The sequence below is a fragment of the Malaclemys terrapin genome, chromosome 4 (assembly GCF_027887155.1).
Source record: "Malaclemys terrapin pileata isolate rMalTer1 chromosome 4, rMalTer1.hap1, whole genome shotgun sequence".
Lineage (NCBI taxonomy): Eukaryota > Metazoa > Chordata > Testudines > Emydidae > Malaclemys > Malaclemys terrapin.
The window spans coordinates 26,224,995-26,248,271 of NC_071508.1; the positions used below are offsets into that span (position 1 = coordinate 26,224,995).

Consider the following 23,277-nt stretch of genomic DNA (forward strand, 5'->3'; position numbering starts at 1 on the left):
TTAATTAAGAGAAAAAAACTTTTGAAGTGATAATCAAGCTAGCCCAGTCACTGGGAATGGCTGAGCCATTACAAACATTGACTCTATCTCCCCTTGTAAGTACTCTCACACTTCTTATCAAACTGTCTGTACTCGGCTAGCTTGATTATCACTTCAAAAGTTTTTTTCTCTTAATTAATTGGCCTCTCAGAGTTGGTAAGACAACTCCCACCTGTTTATGCTCTCTGTATGTGTGTATATATATCTCCTCAATATATGTTCCATTCTATATGCATCCGAAGAAGTGGGCTGTAGTCCACGAAAGCTTATGCTCTAATAAATTTGTTAGTCTCTAAGGTGCCACAAGTACTCCTGTTCTTCTTTTTGCGGATACAGACTAACACGGCTGTTACTCTGAAACCAAGCCAAGGCTGTGACGGGAGAGCCAAGGGGCCCCTGGCAACAGGGAGGGGCACTCACGTGTCCAGTGGGTGAGGTTGGGGGTGCTGGAGTGGTAAGGCCCTGCCACAGTGCTCACTCCCACGCTGTACCGGGTGCCCGGGATCAGGCTCTGGAAGGTGTGGTTCCTAGCGCCCCAGGGGAGCAAAGTGTGGCCAACGTGCCTGCTGGAGGAGACGTCGTACAGATCCACGGTGTAGCCCTCTCCTCCCCCCTCCGCCCCCGTCCAGGAGACCTGCAGGGCGGAGGCAGAGGGGCTGGCCAGGGTGAGGTTGGCAGGGGCCAGAGGGTCTGGAAAAGAAGGGGAGACACAGTCAGCCTCCGCTGGCAGAAGCAATCACAGCTTCTGTCCCACCTGTCCTTGCCAGGGGCACAGCCCGCCCCAGCAGGAGCCTCCTCTCATCCAGCAGGTGGGGGCGCTACCAAGCACTGGTCTCCAGCTTGCATCTCCCGAGAGCAGCTCACATCACAGACACCAGGGACCAAGCTGGCCACACGGCAGCTCCAAGGGGGGTACTGGTCCATGTAGCACAGAGGGCAACAGCCCTGGGACCTGCAGCCGGGTAAGGGAGGAGGTGTGGGGGTCAGGGACTGGCCCCCAGGGATGGCAGGGTCAGAGTGGGGCCTGGCACCCGAAGGCCAAAGGCAGGGATGCTGCAGTGGGGCTGGGCAAAGTGGGGCTGTTCCCCAGGGGCGGCAGGGGAAGAGGGGTCCCTAGCAGTGAAGGATCAGAATGGGGGAGAGGGAGCCAGGCTCTGAGCAGGGCAGAGGGGGGCGTAGGGTCAGAGCTGGGGGGTTGATCTGGGCCAGTCACACTCACATGTCCATTGGGTGACGTTGACAGAGGAGGATTCGTAGGGACCTTTCACAGCAGTGACTTGTGCAGTGAATCTGCTGCCCGCTGCCAAGCGAGTCCAGGTGATGTTCTGAGCATTGGGTCCCAGGGACTGAGCTGTCTCTATGCCCCAGGGCACCAGGCTGTACAGAATAACCCGGTAGTGGTCCCTGCTCCCAGGGGGTTCGTCCCAGGCAGCGTGCAGCACCGAGGAGCTGCCTGAGTTGGTGAGGCTCACGTTGGCAGGAGCAGCTGGAACTGCAGGGCAAAGGCAGAGAGGGAGGAGTCAGGGCAAGAGGGAGCCACAAGGGAAGAGAAAATCCCACCACTCGCGTGCAGCCACCTCTGAGGAGGAGCCTGACACTCCTTCAACAGCCCACAGCAACAGCTCGGGACGTGATGAAGGATCCTGTGCAGTTGAAAGGGCAGGGGGACGGAGGCAGACAGCAATTGTTCCTGTAGCAATCTGGCCAGGAGATCAGCTTTTTATACATGGTGCCAAAGCATGGCACCTCTGGCAGGACAACACCTCCAGCCCTGCACAGGGGCACCCCCCTCTCTAACGCCATCACCTCTCCAGTGCTCCTGGCTGTTCTCCCCTCTGAGCCAGACTGAGACCCTGCGAATGCACAGCCCGGCGGCAGGCAGGGCGCTTACCTGTGCAGCCGGTGACATTCTGGGGGTCGGAGCTGTAGGGTCCGGCGAGAGCGGAGATTCCAATGTGGTAACAAGATCCTGGTGCCAGCCCCGCCAGGGAGACGTTGGTGCTGTCCTTCCCCGCATTCACGCGTCTCCCAGCTGCCAGGGAGCCCTCTTCATACACGCTGACCAGGTAGCCATCTCTCTGTCCTGCAGAGGCCTCCCAGCACACTGCCAGAGCAGAGGTGCTGCCCCCGTTGGTCACGGCTGGGGACAGCGGTGTCAGAGGGGCTAGCAGGGAGAAAGTGTGTCATGGGGCCCACAGGGCAAACACAGCACGTGCCCCGTGTCCTTAGAGCAAGGGTAGGAGAGCCAGCGCCCCAGGCACTTCACAGCCAGACTAAGGCACGGTGGGTGCTTGAGATCTCAGTTCCTCACCCCGTTCCCGTTCCATGCGGCTGCACGACGACGGTGACAGCCTAGGGTAATAGCACGTGTCTGACGGGGGTGAGGGCCAGAGGGCCCCATTCTCTGACTCCTTCCTGGGCAGCAAGGGCCTGGGGCTAGGGCAGAACGGCACTCCTCCCCCAGCCAAGACCCCCTTTCCCCCTGTGCCGTGCCCCTGCAGCCAGGTACCTGCTAGTGCCATCCTCCCCCAGGGGAGCACTAAGAATCAGAGGGGTCGAGTCTGTTGAGCCCAGCCGCAAACGTAAAGGAGACTCGGGGGGCACTTCCCTGACCCAAACCAGCCCACCAGCAGGGGTTTGGTTTGGATCAGAGGCCTGGCTGAGATCCCCGGGATTCTGCCTAGCGTTGATATGGATGAGCAGGTCAGTCTTGGGGGATCTGTACCCCAAAGCAGTGCCCTGTGGAAGCCTCGGTGTGGCGGCCGCCCTCTGGGCTGATGCAGCGGGGTCTGAACCAGGGACCTCCAGAGCTAAGAGCAGGAGCTGCTACGGCTTGAGCGGAACGCCCAGGCCTGTAACAGACTCACACCCTGAGTGGCTCAATGGAGAGGGGGGCCCTTTAACACAGCAGGCGGATACACCCACACCACCAGGCCCATGCTATACCTGTGTAGCCGATGGCTGTCTGCGAGGAGGTGCGGTGGGGTCCGGCCTGCGAGACGACCTCCACCCGGTACCGCACCCCGGGCACCAGGCCGTCAAAGTCGACGTGAGCAGCTCCGCGCCGTACGGACACGTTCCTGATGATGGACAGAGACTCATCCGCGTAGAGCTGCACCCAATGATCTCCCGCCCCGCCCAACTCCATCCAGCCCACATGCAGCTCCCGCGGGCTTGGCCCGCGTGTCACACTCATGTTGGCCAGCGACACAGGGTCTGGGGAGGGGAAACAAAGGCAGGAAGATGTGTTAGACAGGGGGAAAGAAGAAAAACTGCCATAGCTCATGGGGATGCTGGGAGCCTGAATTCATCTGTATGGTAGGTGCCCAGATACTATGGTGATAGGCACCACAGAACCCAGGACCTTCCTATCTGCAGCACAAATCACTTGGGCAAAAGGAGAAGTTCCATTCATTGGCAGCAGCAATAGCAGACTGTTATCTAGCCGGCCAGTGCGTAACCCAAGCTGTTTGGGACACAGTTCTGAGGTGCCCTGTGTACTTCCAGCGCTACACATGAGGCTGGCATTGCCACTGAGGGCAGACAACTCTCAGCCCAGCATCCCCGCAATGAGAGCAATGGGCAGACACAGCTGGCCTCGGAAGCTGCCTCTCCTCCGCTCCCTTCATGCCTGTTATAGCGCGAACCCCGTGTCCAAGTTAGGACCCCAGTTCCACATGTGGACGCTGGAACTGGCAGGCAGGCCCCTCAAAGCCATCCCAGCCACTGAGGCTAATGCCAGGCCCCTAAATCCATATTAGGCACCCAACGATTTCCAGCAGCGCTGAGCACTCATGGCTCTTGCTGAACTCCTCTTCACCCATCCGCTTTGGCCTAGCAGTCTCTGTATCATAAGCTCACAGACTTTAAGGCCAGAAGGGGCCATCGTGATCAGCTAGTCTGACTTCCTGCACATCGCAGGCCACAGAGCCTCACCCACCCACTCCTGCAATGGACCCCACCTCTGGCTGAGTTACTGAAGTCCTCAAATCATGGTTTAAAGACTTTACAGAAAATCCACCACCGAGACTAGTTTAAACCTGCAAGTGACCCGTGTCCCGTGTTGCAGAGGAAGGCGAAAAATGCCCAGGGTCTCTGCCAATCTGAGCCAGGGAAAAATTCCTTCTTGACCTCAAATATGGCGACCAGTTAAACCCTGAGCACGTGGACAAGACCCAGCAGCCAGACACTGGGAAAGAATTCTCTGTAGTAACTCAGAGCCCTCCCCATCTAGTGTCCCATCCCCAGCCACTGGAGATATCTGCTGCTAGTGGTCGTATCATTGCAAACGCTGGAAGCAGAGACCAAGGGGATGTCTACACCACAGTCCGGAGGTGTAACCACAGCCTCTGCAGATGTACCCAGCTAGCTTGGACACTGATAGCAGTGACGCCATGGCAGTGCAGGCTACCTGCTCTGGAACATACCCAGTGCAATAGAATGCTAAAGTGCATTGCACTGTTCAGCCATTACATGTAAAATGTAGTGTAAAATACCTTATTTAAAGCTTACCTCAGCAGGCAGAGCATTAAAACACCTTATAATGAACCTATTTGGTATAGAAGCAAGCTCTGTAGCCAGTCCATATCTGATACAGAAGCATGACATGGTGCCAAGAGTAAACTAAGAGCAAAAAAAGAAGGAAAACAGCAACAAAGGTTGCAGGATATCATCAACATGCCACTCTTCAATGCTCCAGAGAACTGCAGCTTTCACAAACCTTCCCAATGGACAGACTGGAAGCAGTATTTTGCAAGATTTCAAATTGCAAACAAGCTGCACAAATGAACTGGAGATATACAGATACCTGCTTTAATTGCTTCTATGGGGAAGCAGGCAGAGCATATCTTTAAATCCTTTGATTTTATTAAAGACAGTCACAAAGATGACTATGAGAAGGTTCTGGCTATGTTTGATGCATACTCTATACCTCAGAGAAACATGGTTTATGGAAGAGCATGTTTTCACCAAAGAATTCAAGAAACAGGAAAATGTTGACTGTTTTATAAGAGCTCTGCATACATTGGCTGAAAACTGATTTGTGGAATGCAAAACAGGAAAATATCTTTTCTAGCGAAACTGACAAACTTGAAAGTCCTGAAACCAGCTTAGAAACTGTAAACAGACACTTGAGTGTTAAAAGTCATTATCATAAAATCCCTGAGGCAAGGTGAGAGAACTCCCAGGCTAAGAGGGACAAATTCCAGCCTACATGCACAAGGTGTGGGAAAAAATCATATCCCAAGAGATGATGCATGTCCAGCCAGAGGCACACGGTCTAATAAATGCATTAAATATGGACATTTTGCAGCTGTTTGCTGCAACAAAGCAGTCAGGGAGTTGACTCATATTGCAGACAATCAAAAGCCATTGTTTCTGCGATCTATCACTTGTGATGACATAGAACCTGCCTGGAGAGTGAAACTGAATATTCTCGGCAAGACTATTGACTTTAAAACTGACTCAGCAACTGATGTCATAGTCATATCTCAGAGGGTACTTACAACCATCTTCAACCCTCCCCCAGAGCTGAAGTTACCTGACACAGCTCTCACTAGCCCTGGTTGTATTCTGAACTGCATGGGCTAGTTCACCACAGAAACAACTTACAAAGACAAAAGCTGTGCATTCAGATTGTATGTGACCAAAGGACCACAGACCAACAGCCTTCTCAGCCACAGCGTGACACCATGATGGGCCTAATGAGAAAGGTAGAAGAACTCAATGGAATATTTGGTGATACTGGACTTTTGAGAGGAAATCCAGTACAAATAACCTTTCGAGACAATACTGAACCATATAGTGTACGTACACCTCACAGCATTCCTATCCCATTACTTCATAGAGTGGAAACCGAGTTAAAGAGAATGGAGCGGATTGGCATAATTGAGAAAATCTCTGAGCCAGTAGCATGGTATGCCTCAGTGGTACTGGTTATAAAGAAAAATGGGAAAATATCAATCTGTGTGGATCTTAAAAGACTTAATGAAGCAGTTGTGAGAGAAACAATCTATCTGCCCAACACTGGCTGACTTCCTCCCCAAAGTGAAAGGAGTGACAGTATTCTCCAAGCTGGATGCCTCAAGCGGATTCTGGCAAATTCCTTTAGCCAAAGAAAGTGCTAATATGACTACATTTATCACACCGTTTGGATGGTTTTGCTTTCAAAGATCACCTTTTGGGATTGCCAATGCCCCATACAATTTTCAAAAGAAAGATGGCCGAACTGTTAACGAACTCAAACGGAGTTGTAGTTTTCATGGACGATATTCTGATATATGGATCTTTGATGGAAGAACAACAAAACCCTCAATGAAGTCCAAAGCCTAATCAGTCAGTCTGGACCGCCTACCCCAAATCGTGACATTGTGAATACTGTAAATGGTAGGAATGTAGAACGTAAAGGGGGAGATGTAATGGAATGCTGAACTGTGTTATACTGTTCAGTATATGCTGTTATACTGTGTGTAAAATATCTTATTTAAAGCTAACCTCAGCCATAGCGGGCAGAGCATTAAAGGATCTTATGCTGAACACATCTGGCGTTTATAAGCAAGCTTGTAGCCAGTCCACATCTGGTACAGGAACATGACACCAGCCCATGCTGCCGCAGCTTCACTGCTATTGTTATTGGTGCCAGCTAGATCAAAGCTACGTCTACACATGCTGCAGCCACACCTCTGATTGCAGCGTGAACAGACCCAGAGTCTCCAGTACTGCAGGTGATGCCAGGATCCCACACCATGCAGGAGACCATCCCCACAGGCCACAGCCTGTACTCACACGTCCACGCCGTGGCAGATGGCGCCGAGGCTCTGTAGGGTCCCGCCAGGGCTGTCACCTCCACGGAGTACTGGATCCCGGGGAGAAGCCCCAGGAAAGTGAAGTTCTGAGTGTCTGGCCCCACTGAAACGTTCTGTTGCATCAAGATCTCCTTGCTGTAGAGGTGGATGAAGAACCGGTCTCTGTCCCCGGAAGCGCTGTGCCAGGCAGCAGAGAGACCCGGGGGGTGTCTTTTACTGGTCAGTGTCACGCGAGATGGGGCCAAAGGGTCTGAAAGAAAGAGGTGGGTAAGTGGCTAGTAGCTGCCTTGCCATGGATGCAGAGGAATGAAATGCAGAGAGTGGGATGGGGGCCCAGGATCTGGAGCTGGGGCTCGTGAGGGAGAAAGGCTGGGCTGGGCTGGGCTGGAGGTTTTGACACAGGCTTGCCGGGGCAGGAGATGTGGGTTCTATTCCCATCTCTGTCATGGTGCGAGCCGATCAGCCAGCCTTGGTGTGCCTCCATCTGTAAAATGGGTATAATACCTCCCTCGCTCACAGGGCCACTGGGAGGCTGAACCTGATGCTAGGGAAGTGTCCAGATATTCTGGTGATGGGCACCATAGAAAAGCCCACTAATAAAATAAGTTTGTATTAACCGCAGTCCTAAAAGGACACAGTGTAGGTAGGGGACTGGGATTCCAGCTGCATTTATCTCAGATAATCTGCCCAGCCAGACCCCACAAATAGCCAGCCTTCTGCTAAGCACCAACCAGGGCCGGCTTTAGGCCGATTCTCCCCATTCCCCGGAATCAGGCCCAGCGCCTTTTTAATTTTTTAATTCCGGGTCTTCAGCGGCATTTCGGCTGCGGGGGGTCCTTCAGTGCCGTGGAAGACCCGGAGTGGGCCCCTCGCCGCCGAAGTGCCACCGAAGACCCGGACCGCCACCAGGTATTCGAATCGGGCCCTGCAGGTCCTAAAGCCAGCCCTGGCACCAACGATCAGCCGGCAGGATCAAGCAACTTTGCGCCGCGTACGAGCAACATCACTGCACGGAGCAGCGTTCTCACGCCTGAAGTTGGCACCCACCTTGCTGCTTTTAAAATGTTTGCCAGCAAGAGTTAGGAGTTCCTGTAACCCCAAATGGAATTCCTTCCATGGAGAGCACAGCCTACAGGTGGGAAGCCAGAAACACCTCCACGTGCGCGGAGACGGGGCAGAACTACTGGATCTCACTGCTCGGGTGAAACAGACACATATGATGGGAGGTATCTCTAGGGCGTCAAGCTCGTGTGTAGAGGAATGTTTCACATATGTCCACACAGAGTACCATGGGACCTACAGAAACTTGGCCTGGGCATAGGGGTGGATCTAAACCAGAGCTAGACTCCAGGCCCCATTTAATTCTGCCGGGCACCTTGGGTGCCGCTTAAACCTGTGCAAAGTGAGTGTCGAATGCTGGGTATCCCGAGGGGTTGGCACTCATTTTGCACAAGTGGGCAGGACACACGAGGGCCCTGGAGGGGAGAATCAGGCCCATTTGGGGCTATCTTTGGTCTTGGTTTAACTCCACCCATTGCACCAGAGTCTCATCTGCTTTTACCAAGGCTGAACTGGGCCCTCAGAATCCTCCTGGCTAGCCACCTCCATTCTCACATCTCTGACCAGCCAGCCAGCCATCTTCACGGCTCCAGCATTCCCAAAGCGCTCATCGCTACACTGTTGTATCTAGACCCCTGGCTGTCACTGTTCTCCATTCCTCTGGAGCCTAAACTGCCCATGCTACAGCTGGCTCAGGAGACAGGCAGGTGTGGGAGAGTAGCCCCCACTCACATGTCCAGTCCGTGGCCGTCCGCACAGGCGATCTGTAAGGTCCAGCCATGGCAGCCATCTCCAGGGTATACTGATGCCCGGGGCTCAGCCCCTGGAAGGTGACGTTGGTGCAGCTCTCCCCTACGGTCACGTTCCTGAGCCAGGCCTGCGACCTGGCTTTGAGGAGGACACCGCTGTAATTCACGCTGCCGGTAACAGCTCCTTTCCAGGAGGCGTGCAAGGAGGTGCTTTGTCCCTGGTTGCTGAGGCTCAGCTCTTCCACGGGCAAAGGATCTAGGGGAGAAAAGGGACTGCAGTTGAAGCTGGGCAATGGATCGGGAGCAGACGGCTAGAGCCTCCCATGGTCCCAGACTTGCCTGGCCTGGAACAACCTCCCCTGTGACCATTACTGCTACAGCGGGGTCCACAGCCCCAGGGGAGAATCCTGCCCCATATTCTCAGGGCAAACAAACCTCAGCCATCAGGCCTTCTGCTGAGGGTCTAGAATCATAAAATCTCCGGGTTGGAAGGGACCTCAGGAGGTCATCTAGTCCCATCCCCTGCTCAAAGCAGGACCAATCCCCAGACAGATTTTTGCCCCAGATCCCTAAATGGCCCCCTCAAGGATTGAACTCACAATCCTGGGTTTAGCAGGCCTATGCTCAAACCACTGAGCTATCCCTCCCCACTAATGGGTCACTTGCCGATCCTCCACTCAGAGCCACCAGGGCATTTTGGGGAGTTTAGCTTCCCAATGATGTGCCAAGTGCTGGTCCCTGTGGGAGGCGGGATAACGGACTGATGGTCTGAGCTAGTGCGGCAAGAGGTGGGAGGCCGGCTGGCTGGGCTGACAGCCTGAACTGGTGTGACGGGGGGTGGGCACTGGACTCAGTCTAGACCTCTGGCCCAATCTAAGACAGGAGGTAGGTGGATAACGGACCAGGTGGACGTGTGGCCCAATCAGATGCAGCAGAGGGGAGGTAGTTTAGTAAACGGGCCTATGGCCTGATGCAGTATGGCAGGGGACTGGGCTAGACAGACCTATGCTCTGATCGGGTGGGCTAGTCCAGACGCTGGACAGGACTGACCCATGGATTCCATGTGTCACTAAACCCCATGGTCCTTCTGAGCCTTCTGCTGTTCTAGTCAGTGAGGTCACAAAGGATGCACCTGTGATGTCACAAGCACTGATCTGTGACATCACCAGGATGAGCAGCTGAGAAGCCCACTGGGAAACACTGGGAACTCATGCCCCTGGCTCCATCTCCATCCCTGTCAGCCCCCTTGGCGGGCACCGGTGACACTTACATGTCCAGTTGGTGACGCGCAGGGGTGGGGAGGCGTAAGGCCCAGCTACCGTGCTGATCACAAAGGCATAGTGGGTCCCTGGGCTCAGCCCCTCATAGATGAGGTTGGTTACACCTCCCACCTCAGAGCTATTCTTCACCAGTGCAGGGGGCTCCAGGGAGTACAACGCCACCACGTACCCAGCTCCAGCCACCTCCTTCCAACGGGCATGCAGGGTGGAGGTGCTCCCCTGGCTGGAGAGGCTCACGCCAGGTGGCGCTAGTGGCTCTGCAAAGCAGAAAGAGCCCCATGTGGTCAGTACACTCAGAACCACGCTGCACGGGGGCACCTAGGGGCCCCTCCCTGTGCAGCACCCAAGCAACTGCTCCATGCATGAGATCGTAGGCACAGCCATATGGAATTCTGGGGGCAGCTGGTGGCATCACTCTGATGCCCTGTCACTCACTTAAAGGGACTTCAGCTCTGTGGGGAGAGGCAGGACTGACAGCCTTTTGCTTGCCACAGAGCCAGGGTGACCCCAACAGGGAAGCTCTGTCTTCGTGACCCATTCAGGGTGAGGTTTGTGCTGTGCAAAGCCTGGCACTCCATCGCCATCGGGCACCACACTCCAGGCCAGGCCCCAGGCTCTGGTTTCTGGTGACAGCAGGTAGCATGCTCACAAAGCTTGCCAATCCTGAGCACCAACCACGTGATCAATGGCCAGGTGACCTTGTGTCAGGCCAGCTGAGATACCAGAACTCCTCTGTCAGAATGATCCTTATTCATCACAGTCCCCCAAGAGTGACCCCGGTGCCAACAGCATGCCCAGCCAGGCAGCCCTGCCCTCCCTCCTCTAGGACCTTCCAGTGCCATTGCCCACCCCAGAGCCACGCATGGGCCAGGCTTACCCACTGGGACCTCTAACGGCCCAGCCTATCAGCAGCGAGGGGTTGTCTTGGCCTCCCTGCCCCTTCAGTGCCTTCGGGTCCCGAGCACAGGCTCGCTGCTTACGTGTCCAGGCGGCAGCACTCGGAGAAGGTGCCCTGTGCGGCCCAGCCACGGCTGTCACTTGCAGTGAGTACTGGTTCCCAGGGCTCAGCCCATGGAAGCTGACGTGAGTGCTGTCTCCTCCCACAGACACGTTCCTGGCCAGGGCTCTGCTCTCTCCCTGATGCAAGGTCACCAGATAATAGTCCCTCTTTCCAGCGGGTGGGGTCCAGCGAGCCTGCAATGAGCCAGCCTCCCCAGTGATGCTCAGGGTCAGGTTGACTGGGCTCAGGGGGTCTGGGAGGAAAGAGAACACGGGGTGGAGGGTCAGTGCCCAGCAGTTCAAACATCTCCTAAAAAGAACCCCCAGGCACACGCTGCCCCCAGACAGCCTCATCCACTCGCCCAGGGCAGAAGCCGTCTCCTTTTCAGGGAGAAGTCAGTGACTGCGCTGGCTAGAGCAGGCAGTGCCAGCCTCCCCCATGCAGCCTTGCCCCATATCTCTATCCTGCCCTCCCCAGCTTCTGTCCCAAAGGGAGTTCCCCAGAAGAGAGAGAAGCATGAATTAGAGATGTAGGAGATGGAGAAGACTGAGACCAGCTAACCCTTCCCTCTCACACAGGCCAGAGGAGAACTTCTCCTTACACCATGTTACACCAGACTCGGTTTACCTGTCCCAAGTAATGGCACCTGCACCCCTCCCCCTTGGGAGACAAGGCCACAGCCTCATAGAGCTCTTCGTCAGGACATCATTCTGGATAGTCAGCCTAAATTCTCCCCGGCTTCATCTCATCCTGTTCCTGCTACTGTTTCATTCTTTGATTCGGGGCCTGTCCTTGAAACTAACTCCCAGTTCGGAACAGACCCTTGGAATGTTTTGGCACCACATAACATTTTGTTAATCTCTAGGCAGCAGCTGCATCAGAGAATGAGTCTAGTCAGAGACGCTCTATGGCAGAAAGCAGGCAGCTGGTGAGATGCACAGCTTCCAAAAGTAACTGCACCACAGTTAACAAGAAGCATCTCTCCAAGATGTAGCTATCTGGATAGTTAGTTGAAAAGAGGGTGCAGGAATATCTGTAATCTCACAAATCAGGAGTGGGGCACCAAAAATCATAGGATCGCCCTAAAAAAAAACAAACATGGGATGTTTTCAAATGATCCATTCTCTCTCTCCTTCTCTCCATTGTCTGACCTGAACATCAAGGGTTCACAGTCTCAGGCTCTGCTCCCCAATCATGAGGAGTGGAAACTGACTCTTTTTAAAAACAGAATCTGAGAGTCTAATGTCATCACCTGACTCCAGGAGCCAGGGCTTTCAGAAAAAGCACCATCGCGGGAGCTGGCCACGCTGCCCCCTGGTTCCTGAGATGCCCTGCTCCACAGTGACGGGCCATGGCATAAGGCAGGTGCTGCATCACCAGGGGTCTAAATTAGCTGTTACCACTCAAGAAAGAGATCTTGGAGTCATTGTGGATAGTTCTCTGAAAACGTCCACTCAATGTGCAGCAGCAGTAAAAAAAGTGAACAGAATATTGGGCATCATTAAGAAAGGGATAGATAATAAGACAGAAAATATCATATTGCCGCTATATAAATCCATGGTATACCCACATCTTGAATACCACGTGCAGATGTGGTCGCCCCATCTCAGAAAAGATATACTGAATTGGAAAAGGTTCAGAAAAGGGCAACAAAACTGATTAGGGGTATGGAACAGCTTCTGTATGAGGAGAGATTAATAAGACTGGAACTTTTCAGCTTGGAAAAGAGATGACTAAGGGGAGATATGATTGAGGTCTATAAAATCATGACTGGTGTGGAGAAAGTAGATAAGGAAGTGTTATTTACTCCTTCTCATAACACACGAACTAGGGATCATCAAATGAAATTAATAGGCAGCAGGTTTAAAACAAACAAAAGGATGTATTTTTTCACACAACGCACAGTCAGACTGTGGAACTCCTTGCCAGAGGATGTTGTGAAGGCCAAGACTATAACAGGGTTCAAAAAAGAACTAGATAAGTTCATGGAGGATAGGTCCATCAATGGCTATTAGCCAGGATGGGCAGGGATGGTGGCCCTAGCCTCTGTTTGCCAGAAGCTGGGAATGGTCGACAGGAGAGAGATCACTTGAGGATTCCCTGTTCTGTTCATTCCCTCTGGGGCACCTGGCATTGGCCACTGTCAGAAGACAGGACACGGGGCTAGATGGACATTTGGTCTGACCCAGTATGGCCGCTCTTATGTTCTTATGCCCCCTCCCCTGTCCCCGGAGAGCTGTACTCACATGTCCAGGCGGTGGCATTGGGCCCCACTGCCCAGTACGGCCCAGCAGCGGTGCTCATCCCCAGATGGTACGGGGTGCCAGGGCTGAGGTGCTGGAAGGTGTAATTGGAGAGGCCCCTCTTGGCTGATACTGTCCTGGTCACCGTGCGGGAGAGCAGGTTGTGGAGGGTTAAGTGCAGCCAGGCAGCTCCTTCGGCACCACTCCAGGAGGCAAAGAGGCTGGTGCTGGAGCCCATGCTCTGGAGTGTCAGCGCTGTTGGCGTGGTGGGTGCTGAAGACACAGACAGGAGCTGGGGAGGTGTGTGGCTGGCAGTGCCCAGCCTGCCAGGGGTACGAGGTGCGTGGATGGGGAGGTTGATCATTTTACAGGGTGGAGTTGGAGGGCCTGCCTGGCACCAGGTTCCAGCGCTGGTGGGACAGCCGGGCAGTAACCAGAGAAGCCCAAGGGGGACTGAGTGGCTCCCAGCTAGGCCTCCCCCAGCATGCCGGATAGAGGATTGGGATGGCCTGGCCACGGCTCCCTATGGGAGACTCCTGAATGCCCTCAAGAGAGTCATTGGGCTCCTCTCGCTGAGATGTGCCCAGAGGCCAGAGCGGGATGCTCGGGACCAAGAGATAGCCTGGCAGAGCTGGCAGGAGCTGTTACAGACTGCCCCAAGCAGATCTCACACCTGAGTGCTGAGCGGAGCGTGCTGAATGCCTGAGGGCTCCGGCACCCAGCCTTGCTGACATCCTCGCTACTGTGGGACTCGCTGCGTCTGTGCTAGAGACAGCCATGCAGACAGCCTCCTGTCCCACCGGCCCTGGGGCACTGCCAATGCTGCTCTCCTCCTGTTTCCTTCCCAGCTGAGAGCAGCCCCTCGTTGCACCAGGACAGCCTGTGTCCTCTGTGCAACCCTGGTGTTAGGGCACGTGCCAGCCCGAGGCTGGGCTGCCCCAGGTGAGGGGAAGGTTAAGCAGGAGCAGCTGGGCACAGTCCAAATCGGATTCTCTTGCTTCATAGGAAAGGGCCGTCTCGGGGTGCCGGGACCAGTGGGAAGGGACAGGCCTGGACGCTGAACCAGCTCCATAGCTCAGAGTAGCTAGGTCCCTTCTGCCAGCCGCCCCAGGCCCAAGGCTGCTGGAGGGAGGGAGGAGGGCACAGCAACCAGTCTGGGCCAGGCAAGGGGGCAGCTGTGAATGGCCTTGAGGCTGGGCGGGGCAGTTTAGGTGCAGGTGTCGCTTGCTTTTCGCACCACGGGGATGAACACCTCACGGTAAATAGAAATAAACCCACCCAGCGCCGGGATGGGAACAGAGGTGAGCAGGCTAATCTGCTCTCTAGACCTCAACCACCAGTCAGGGGCGCCCCCCTCCCATTCACATACATACAATGGGGGTGGACCAAACCTCCCCACCCAATGCCCAGCTCACACGCAGGCCAGTCTCACTCCCCACAGCCCCAGTTCACACAGATAACGGGCCTGGCTAAAGCTAGGGTGACCAGATAGCAAGTGTGAAAAATCAGGACAGGGGATGGGGGGTAATAGGTGACTATTTAAGAAAAAGCCCCCTAAATTGGGACTATCCCTATAAAATCGGGACATCTGGTCACCCTAGGCTAAAGCTGGCTGTTGGCCCAGCTCCCACAGACCCAGGAGAGCCCGTCCCCACCAGGGCACAGCCATGACTGGCAAATAGCCCCACCCTGGTTCGCGGCTGCAGACCACCCGCTCTGCTTACCTGTCCACTGATGGGTACTGGTGCTGGCCTGCCTCACTCCAGCCAGCGTGCTGATCCTCAGGGCGTACTCGCTGCCAGCCAGCAGCCCATCGAACAGGAAGGTGGAGATGGCTCCGGGGACAGACTCGTTCCTCACGGCCCCCTGGGAGTCAAGGTGGTAGAGAACAAGCCGGTAGCCGTCCTTCTGGCCGGGGGCGTCCGTCCAGGAGGCTCGCAGGGCCGAGGGGCTCCCGTCACTGCTCAGACTCACGTTGTGTACGGGAGCAGGGCCTGTGCCAAACACAACACAGACAGCGTCTCCTGATAGCCACAGTGTGCCCGCCACACAGCCATGGCGTGAGACTGACCAGGCACCCACAGAGCATGGAGAAGGTCCTTGTCAGATCCCCCCACATGCTGGATCCATCTAGTTAGTCTCCATGCCAGAGCCACCTGGCCAAACCCCACTGCCAGACCTCTCGACCAGAGCACCCTCCCAGCTGGACCCCCTGAGCAGATCACCCCTTTGTTAGCCCAGCTCCGCCACCACTCTGTCCCTGGGAAACGCTTTGGCAGGGATTTCCATGTGCCCATACTAGGGACCCAATGGGATCTAATGGGATCTGCCCTAGAGTCAGGTTCTGGGAATTCACTGGGAAAATGGGGGCTTGGAGCATCTCCCTCTGAATCCACCGGGTGCCAGTTCTGCAGAGTGACCTTCCCACGAAGGTCATCCTGTTAAGTTTGACCATAAATAGCCCCCAGCCATGGCCCTGGGAGTCCAGTGCCTGCCCTGCTTCCCCATCCTCATCCCTCTGTCACTTTCCTTTCACCCCTCATCGCTCTGCTTCCCTCCTCAGCACCTTTCCCCACCAATCCCCCTAGCCCCGAATCTCCATGTTTCCCTTGCCCGCCACCAGGCTGAAAGAGCGGGGGGTGGGGTGGGGCTGCACCTCAGAGCAGTGCTGGTGCCACCATCCATGCCATGCCCCTGGTTCTCCCAAACACTGAAGGAGCCGGGGGGGAGATGCAGGTACAGCAGGACACCCTGCCCTGGGTCTGGATCGCCTTCCTCTGCAAGGTTGAATGCCAGGCTGATTTAGAAAGAAGCCAGCAAGGGGTTCATGTTTCCATCCAGAGATCCCTGCTCTGGCCGGAGCCCCCACCTGGCTGCCATCAGCTGGTCTCTGGAGCCCTGGGGGGAGTGTGAGCTGGTGCTGGTTAAGTGCCAAGGGGGCAGGAAAAGGGACTCACCCCGGAGGGGGTGGGAGACTAATGGGAGGACAGGCAGTGCTTCATCCTGCGTCCCCTTTTCCTCTGCCATGCAGGACTTTTCCTGTCCTCTGCCCTTTGCAAGCTCTGGAAAAGGGCTCCTCCTATACAAGGGCCAGTTGCAATCACAGCCCCTGGTTTGGGGGTAACATGAAACCTGCTCTCTCAGTGCCCCCCTCGGGGCTCACATCACTCCAACCTGGGGCAGGGGAGGGTGATAGCAGCGGGGAACGTAGGGAGCCCTTACTTGTCTGGCTGCTGACTCTCTGGCTGGAGGCCTCCGCGCAGGCCAGAGCAGCAGTGACTTCGATGCTGTAGCCTGCCCCGGGGACAAGCCCCTGGAACTGGAAGCTGGTAGCGTTGGGTCCAGCCGATCCGTTCTGCAGCAGCACGTCCGGCTCCAGCGTGTAGATTGCCAGGGTGTAGCCCAGGGCACCCCCGTCCGGCTCATCCCACGACAGGAAGAGGGAGTCAGGGCGGCCCTGGTTGCTGACGCTCACGTTCAGGAGGCTCCCTGCAGAATCAACACCAGCTCCATTTTTAATTTGGTTTTGGTTTTTTTGGTCGAGTCTGCGACCCCTTGAGACTCTCCTCCCCCTGCACACTTTAAGCACTGCCCCCGCCGGCCTGGGTCTCACCTTCTCCCAGCTCTGCAGGGCCTAGGGCCTCGGCCAGTGGGAGGGAACGGTCATTCCCACCACAACGCAGGCTGCACCTCGGCTCGCTCAGGCAAAATTGCACGATTGCTCCGTTAGTTACTAACAGGGCAATGCCTATGACCCACAGTAAGGAGTTCTGAGACCATCCAGCAGAGGGTGGTGGTGACATCTACACTAATCCATTCATTATGATACTTACTTCCTAGCACAGAGGTGGGCAAACTTTTTGGCCTGAGGGCCACATCTGGGTAGAGAAATTGTATAGCAGGCTCCGGCTGGGAGTGCAGGCTCTGGGGTGGGGTTGGGGTTGGGGGTGCAAGAGGGTGCTTCAGGCTGGGACCGAAGGGTTTGGAGGGTGGGAGGGGGATCAGGGCTAGGGCAGGAGGTTGGGGTGCAGGAAGGGGTCAGGGATGTAGGCTCTGGGCAGCGCTTACCTCAAGCAGCTCCCAGAAGCAGCAGCATGTTCTCCCTCTGGCTCCTACATGGTGGCACAGCCAGGTGTCTCTGCGCACTGCCCTATCCACGGGCACCAACCCTGCAGCTCCCATTGGCCGTGGTTCCTAGCCACTTGGGGCGGGGGCAGTGTGCGGAGCCCCTTGGCTGTCCCTACGCATAGGAACTGGAGGAGGGACATGCCACTGCTTCCAGGAGCTGCATGGAGCAGGGCAAGCCCCCGACCCCGCTTCCCGGCAGGAGCTCGAGGGCCAGATTAAAACAGCTGGAGGGCTGGATGTGGCCCCCAGGCCATAGTTTGCCCACCCCTGTCCTAGCAGTACTATGAGCCTTAAACAAGGCCTATAAAGAGCTAAAGAGACGCTCCCTGAGCTAGCCCAGCTCACAGCCCAGCCCCAGAGGAAGAGAACTCCCTGCTGCTCACCTCTCTCACCAGGCACCGCTTCGGCTCCTGCATGCCCCTCGGAGGTGGTCCGGTTACAACCCTCGCCCTGTGGGATTGGATTCGGTGTGAGTGAGACCCGTGAGGTGGCTCAGACACAGTCTATCAGGAGGAGGTTTCTGATCCCTTTTTTAACGAGGGCAGGAGAGCAGATGGCTGGAAGTTGAAGCTAGACAAATTCAGGCTAGACCCAAGGTGCAGATTTTTAACAAGTAGGTGAATTAGCCATTGGAGCCAATTACCTAGGATGCAGCGGATTCCCCATCACCTGGAGTACGTCTACACTGCAATCAGACACCCACGGCTGGCCTGAGTCAGTTGACTTGGGCTCGGGCCATGGGGCTGTTTAATTGCTGTGTAGATGCTTAGCCTTGGGCTGGAGCTGGGGCTCTGGGACTCTCCCTGCTCACAGGTCCCAGCATCACTATGGCGACAGCCCGGGGTATCTGGCAAGCAGAGATAAGGGCTCCCTCTATGGCACTAATGGGGCTGGGGGTGCAGTCACAGCAGGCTTGTCCATGTCGCCGTTCGGCAGCGCAGCCGGGACCTAGACTGCCCCATGCAAAGCCCTGGGCTGCCCAGGCCTTTCGCCCAGGCTCTGGGGCCCCGAGGGGGGAGTCCCCCTGGTCTGGAGGGGGCTGGAGTGCCCAGGCACAGCAGGATCTGCAGCGTGGATGGAGCTGCCGAGATCCCAGATGCCACGGGAGGAGGATGAGCGGGGAGGCAGCCAAAGCTGGTTACCTTGGTCTCTGCCCCAGAACCCCTTCCCCGTTAGTGACTCCCAACACGCCCACTCCCTTTGAAGCAAATCCCCTCCTCCCTCCCACGGTAGGTGCAGGGCTGACAGCCTGGAGACTCATCCCTCCCCCACCCTGGCCCTGCAGGGCCAAACTCTGCTCTGGCATAAGCAAGGACAGCTCCACCGAGGGCAATGGATTTACACCAGGGCTGACTTTGGCTGGGATGGAGGGGGTCTCACCTCTAGGGAGGAGAGGGGAGTTCACCCCGCACAGCTTCCCCCGACCTTGGCCTCTCCCAGCAGGGGCGCAAGGCAGTCAGTGCCCTAGGACCTGGACTAAGGACACCCCACAGCCACTCCCAAGCTGGGCCAGACGGGAGCAGGAGCCGTGATGGCTTCAGCCCTTGTTCCCAGCCACACTGAATGACCCCTGTCCGAGCCACTGGTCCCCGGCAACCAAAAATCAGGCCAGTCGGCTCCTGTCTGCCCCCTACCTCCGCGCCTACCATCAAGGTGTCGGCACTGCGGCCGGGGGGCTGTCCATAAATTACCCGAGGCACTAGAGAGTCTGCAGGTCTTTCATTTTGCATGTTTGTTTCGGTGTCACAAGGGGGGTAGGTCTTGAAAATCACCCCCAAAATGTGTTACATAATTATGGCCAGCCCCCAGGGACCGCCTGGGCTGGAGGTGCTGGGAAAAGAGGCAGATGGGGGGCAGGGTGCAAACTGAGCAGCCTGAGAAGCTTGGAGCACCCAGTGCCCCCCAACAGCAGTGCCGGATGTTCAATCCCTCTTGGGAGCATCCCCCACCCCCTGGATCGGAGACACTGACTCCTTCGGTGCTAAGGGAAGTGGCTCTGCTTGGTCCCATGCCCCCAGTAGGCAGCAGAGAACTGATCATCTCTCTGGAGTCTCTTCCCTCTTGGGTCCCCTGCCTGCCTCAGCCCTGGACCATGGGGAGGTGTTTGTGTGTATGCGGGGGGCGGGGTGCACACACACACATCCTGCAAACAGCCGATTCCCCAAGCGAAGTCGTGGCAACAACAACCAGCTCTGATTGCAGGGGCTAGAGGGCACCGAGGAGGGAGAGGAGGAGGAAGGAGCCAGCCTGTGGCTGCAAACCTTGCTAATGCGCTGCAGCTGTGCAGCTGAAATGGCAGCCCACAAGAATGCTGTCATTCCCCAGTGGGGCAGGCGAGCCCTGAAACCTGAAGCTAGCGTCCTCTGCGGAGAAACAGGGGGTGCAAGAGACACAGGCTTACCTCGGCCAGGGTCCCCAGGAGCCAGGATGCCCACAGCAGGGGCAGCAGCAGCTGTGGCTTCATCAGGAGCAAGGTGGGCTGGGGAGAAAAGGAACAGAAAGTTTGGTCCCCTCTTAGGTGCAGTTGTCCCCGGCCAGCTCCGTTCCCCGTGGCAGCTCCGGCCTGCGTCCCCACATGGTATCCAAGCTCACATGGGACGGGATGACATCAGTGGGGCTACAGGCTTGGCGCCAGCCTGCTCAGGGCAAACTCCAGCCAGCTGTGCGTGTGCGGGGGCCTTGTGTGCCTGCCGGAGGTGAGAGAGCTGAGGGGGGATTTTGTGTGTGTCAGAGAGAGAGAGATCTCCAGTGCCTGTGCTCCTGTCTGTGTGTGTAAGTGTATGTGTGTGTGAGAGAGATCTCTTCAGTGCATGAGTTTCGTGTGTGTTCATTCCCCTGGGTGTTTGTATCCTGTCTACAAGAGTCTGCCTCTAATGTTCCTCTGTGCGTCTGTGTGTGTTCCTGTGGATGTGTGTGTGTGTGTCTCTTGCCTACGTGGGTCTGTTTTGCAGTGTGCTGGGCTGTGCCTTGGTGGGGGGGTGTACCTCTGGGCGGGTGTGTGCCTCTGGGTGAGCTCTGTAGCCAGGGCTCCGGGACCTGTTCCAGCTGGGAGAAGGAGTCCTGTGAAGTTGCAGGAGCTGGTGCAGCGACGGGAGGGGACTGTCCGGGGCTCCCAGCTGGAGAGGAACGTACCCTGGGAGCATCCCGGGCAGCCCCCGCCCCCCCACACACACACCTCCCCGACGGAAAGGCGGGTTGAAGTCTGAGGCCAGCTGTGCCTGTGGTGTACAGGTCTGTCTTGGGCTGACACAGCACGTTTGGCTCCACGCTGGCTCAGGATGGCTGAGCTGGGCTCCTGAAGGAGGCTGGGGGGAGGGGAAGCATTCAAAGACGTGGCTAGCCAGAACTGGTGCAGCGTGCAGCACCCGGCCCAGGGGAGTGTGACCCAATAGCCAGCATGGCTGCTCTGGCAACGCTCGGCTAGGAGCCCACACGGCCGGGCAATGGGACGAGCTGCCGGGCTGGTCCCGAGGCAGCCCGAGAACTTGGTGGGGCAGGGGATGATCAAGCCCCACTTCCCAGCGGACTCCCCCTCCAGATCCTGTAGGCCTAGTGCCCTGCCTGGGCCAGAGCTACCCCCTCCAGCTGGCATGGGCCACAGGGCCTGCTGTACATGGGACTTGCCCACCCAGACACAGACATGAGCCAAGCAGGGCCTGGAAGGGCTGGAACCTGCCACCCAGTGATGGGGGCCATGCAGAGCAGAGCTGCCCCAAAGGCCCCCGGTTCCCAGCCTGACCCAGGCCATTCTGCCAGCACCAGGTGGCGGCTGGTAGCCTCACGCCTGGGGCAACAGCCAAAGCAGGACCACTCCAAACTGTCCCCCCAATCCACCTCCCCTGACCCTGAACCGCTCCCCACAAACCCGCCAAAGCACCTGCCCCAAGCCCAGCTCCCACAGCTCCAGACTTCTCCCCGAACCAACACCCAGATTCCAAACTGTCCCCCCAAATCCATCTGCCAACTCTGAACTGTGCCCCCAACACCCCCTCAGACTCTGAACCATCCCCCTAGCCCTGCCCAGGCCATGTGCAGCTCTGGCTGCCTGGTCTGGGGCTGCACTGGGGAGAGTGAGGCCAGACGCCCACTGTGCCAGCCTCACAGAAGTTGCTCACAGAAATCCATGAAAAGGAGAATAGTCACTAGAGTCCCAGACTGCGGTCACAGGCCTGGGAGCTCTGCCAAGGCACCAAGGGTACCCGGGGTCACACTTCAGGGAGCGGGTACCGATGGGGGTCACAGCCAGAGTGGGGACATGGATGGTCCTGGCTTCCCTTGGATTCCTGGGATCATCCAGGTCTGGGGGTGGCTCCCTGGGGGGAGGCAGACCCTACCAGGGCTGGATCAGCACCGTCCTGGGCTCCAGCTACACCAGGACATGGGGCCTGCTCTAGTGGGCCCCCCCACAACCTGTCCCTTTCCACCTGATGGGAGCCAGAGTGAGATGTTCCTGCTCAGATACATATTTCTGCAACATCAGCTCCCACAGTGTGTATCCTAGGGCCCTAACACACGGAGCACATGCCTGACATGGAGCCCATGGGAAATGCAACGGGAGCCCAGACTGGCAGACACTGAGTTTAATGGTGGCAAGAAGTTTTAAAAAGAACCTTAAACATGGGCCTGGCCTGATTCTCCAGGCTGCTGGGGACCAAAATACCCGAGCGTCGTGACTGCTCCTTTGGGACTCAGACAGGAAGGAGCGAACAGCCCCAGCAGGGCAGGCCTAGGGGCTGAGCTTGGAAAGGTCCCATCTGGTGGCTGGAGAAGTAAGACGGGATCAGGAGAATCGGAGCGCAGATCCCAGTGTGGCGTGGGGAGCACCTGGAAGGTGCATGGCAAGGAAAGGGGGAACATCGACCAACTAATACCTACGATGAGAATCCTCCCTCATTGGCGCTACTGTGGATAGGATAGACTGGAGAGGATAGACAGGGTAGGAGATCAACAGGTAGAAAGGAAGGAAGCTAGATACCCACAGGTAGCAATTCACAGGGAACAATTATAGGAAAATTGTCTTTCCGGTTTGTACTTTGCTTCCCTAGTTGTTTCTCTACAAACAGCCAGTGCACATTGAAGCCCCAGGAAAAGCCAAGGGGACACTGCCAAGATGCCCCCCTGCTTGCAGGATGCCTCCCCCCCCCCCCACCTGCCAGGTGTGTAGCCAGCACTAGTGCGAGCAGGATCCCCCAGTAGGCAGGGATCTGTTCCTAAAGCAGAGGACACGTGGCCTGAAGCAAAGCGATCCCTGTACGTGGTTTGGCCCCTTCTGCAGGGCGGTAGGAAGTCACGGGGAGGGCTGGGTGCTGGCAGGCAGACAAGGGGCTGGAGTCTCTTTCCATTGGCCGGGGTTTGGGCTGGCTGCTGGAGCCGGCTGGCTGAGTCAGAGGCTGTTTAGAAAGGCCCCTTTCCAGCACGTCCTGGTTGCAGCCAGGAGAGGTTTGGCTTTAAATTTCCCTTGGAAACGGCACGGTCGTCAGCCTCGCGTGGTTAGGGGATTTCGGCTCATCCAGTGCCCTGCGACGTTCGCACAGACACTTCCGACATTACTGTCGAGCCTGATGTCGCTTGACAGGTTTGTGTGGTGGGAACACGAGGCGTGCAGCAAGGCGGTCCACAGGGATGGGGCATGGGGGACACCCTGGGAGCCACAGCGACAGCGAGGGGTGCCCCAAGGGAGGGAGAAGAGGAACAGGGTGAGCGGCGTGGGCAGCCTGGGGCTTGAATAGGGCCAGGATTGAGGGGGAGAGACAGAGCTGAGTGGGGAGCCCAGGGCTGGGATAGGTGAGGGGCTAGTGGGTAGGGTTGAGGGGCAGCAGCCCAGCTGTTTGGGGAGCCCCTGACTGGACTAGGGGGAGGTAGTGCAGAGCTGTATGCATGGGGGGTGGGAGCCGGAGATCTGGACTAGAGGAGGATGCGGCGAGACAGGCGGGGGATGCAGTGTCTGACCTGTCTGGAGGCAGCGTGCTGGAGTGT

General features: G+C 56.7%; 1 protein-coding gene across 1 annotated transcript in view; it reads right to left on the minus strand.

Annotated features, from left to right (window-relative positions):
* Positions 1-23,277, minus strand: part of LOC128835324 (receptor-type tyrosine-protein phosphatase V-like) — a 74,347-nt gene that overhangs the window by 40,610 nt on the left and 10,460 nt on the right. Inside the window, exons 2-14 of the mRNA XM_054024710.1 lie at positions 19,703-19,780; positions 17,685-17,751; positions 16,396-16,662; positions 14,898-15,167; positions 13,177-13,446; positions 10,911-11,183; positions 9,921-10,187; positions 8,634-8,906; positions 6,823-7,092; positions 2,986-3,255; positions 1,931-2,203; positions 1,259-1,531; positions 460-729 (exon numbers count right to left, since the gene is read on the minus strand). Coding sequence (XP_053880685.1) covers positions 460-729; positions 1,259-1,531; positions 1,931-2,203; positions 2,986-3,255; positions 6,823-7,092; positions 8,634-8,906; positions 9,921-10,187; positions 10,911-11,183; positions 13,177-13,446; positions 14,898-15,167; positions 16,396-16,662; positions 17,685-17,751; positions 19,703-19,765 — 3,106 coding nt within the window. The 5' untranslated portion in view covers positions 19,766-19,780. The remainder of the gene's footprint in view (positions 1-459; positions 730-1,258; positions 1,532-1,930; positions 2,204-2,985; positions 3,256-6,822; positions 7,093-8,633; positions 8,907-9,920; positions 10,188-10,910; positions 11,184-13,176; positions 13,447-14,897; positions 15,168-16,395; positions 16,663-17,684; positions 17,752-19,702; positions 19,781-23,277) is intronic.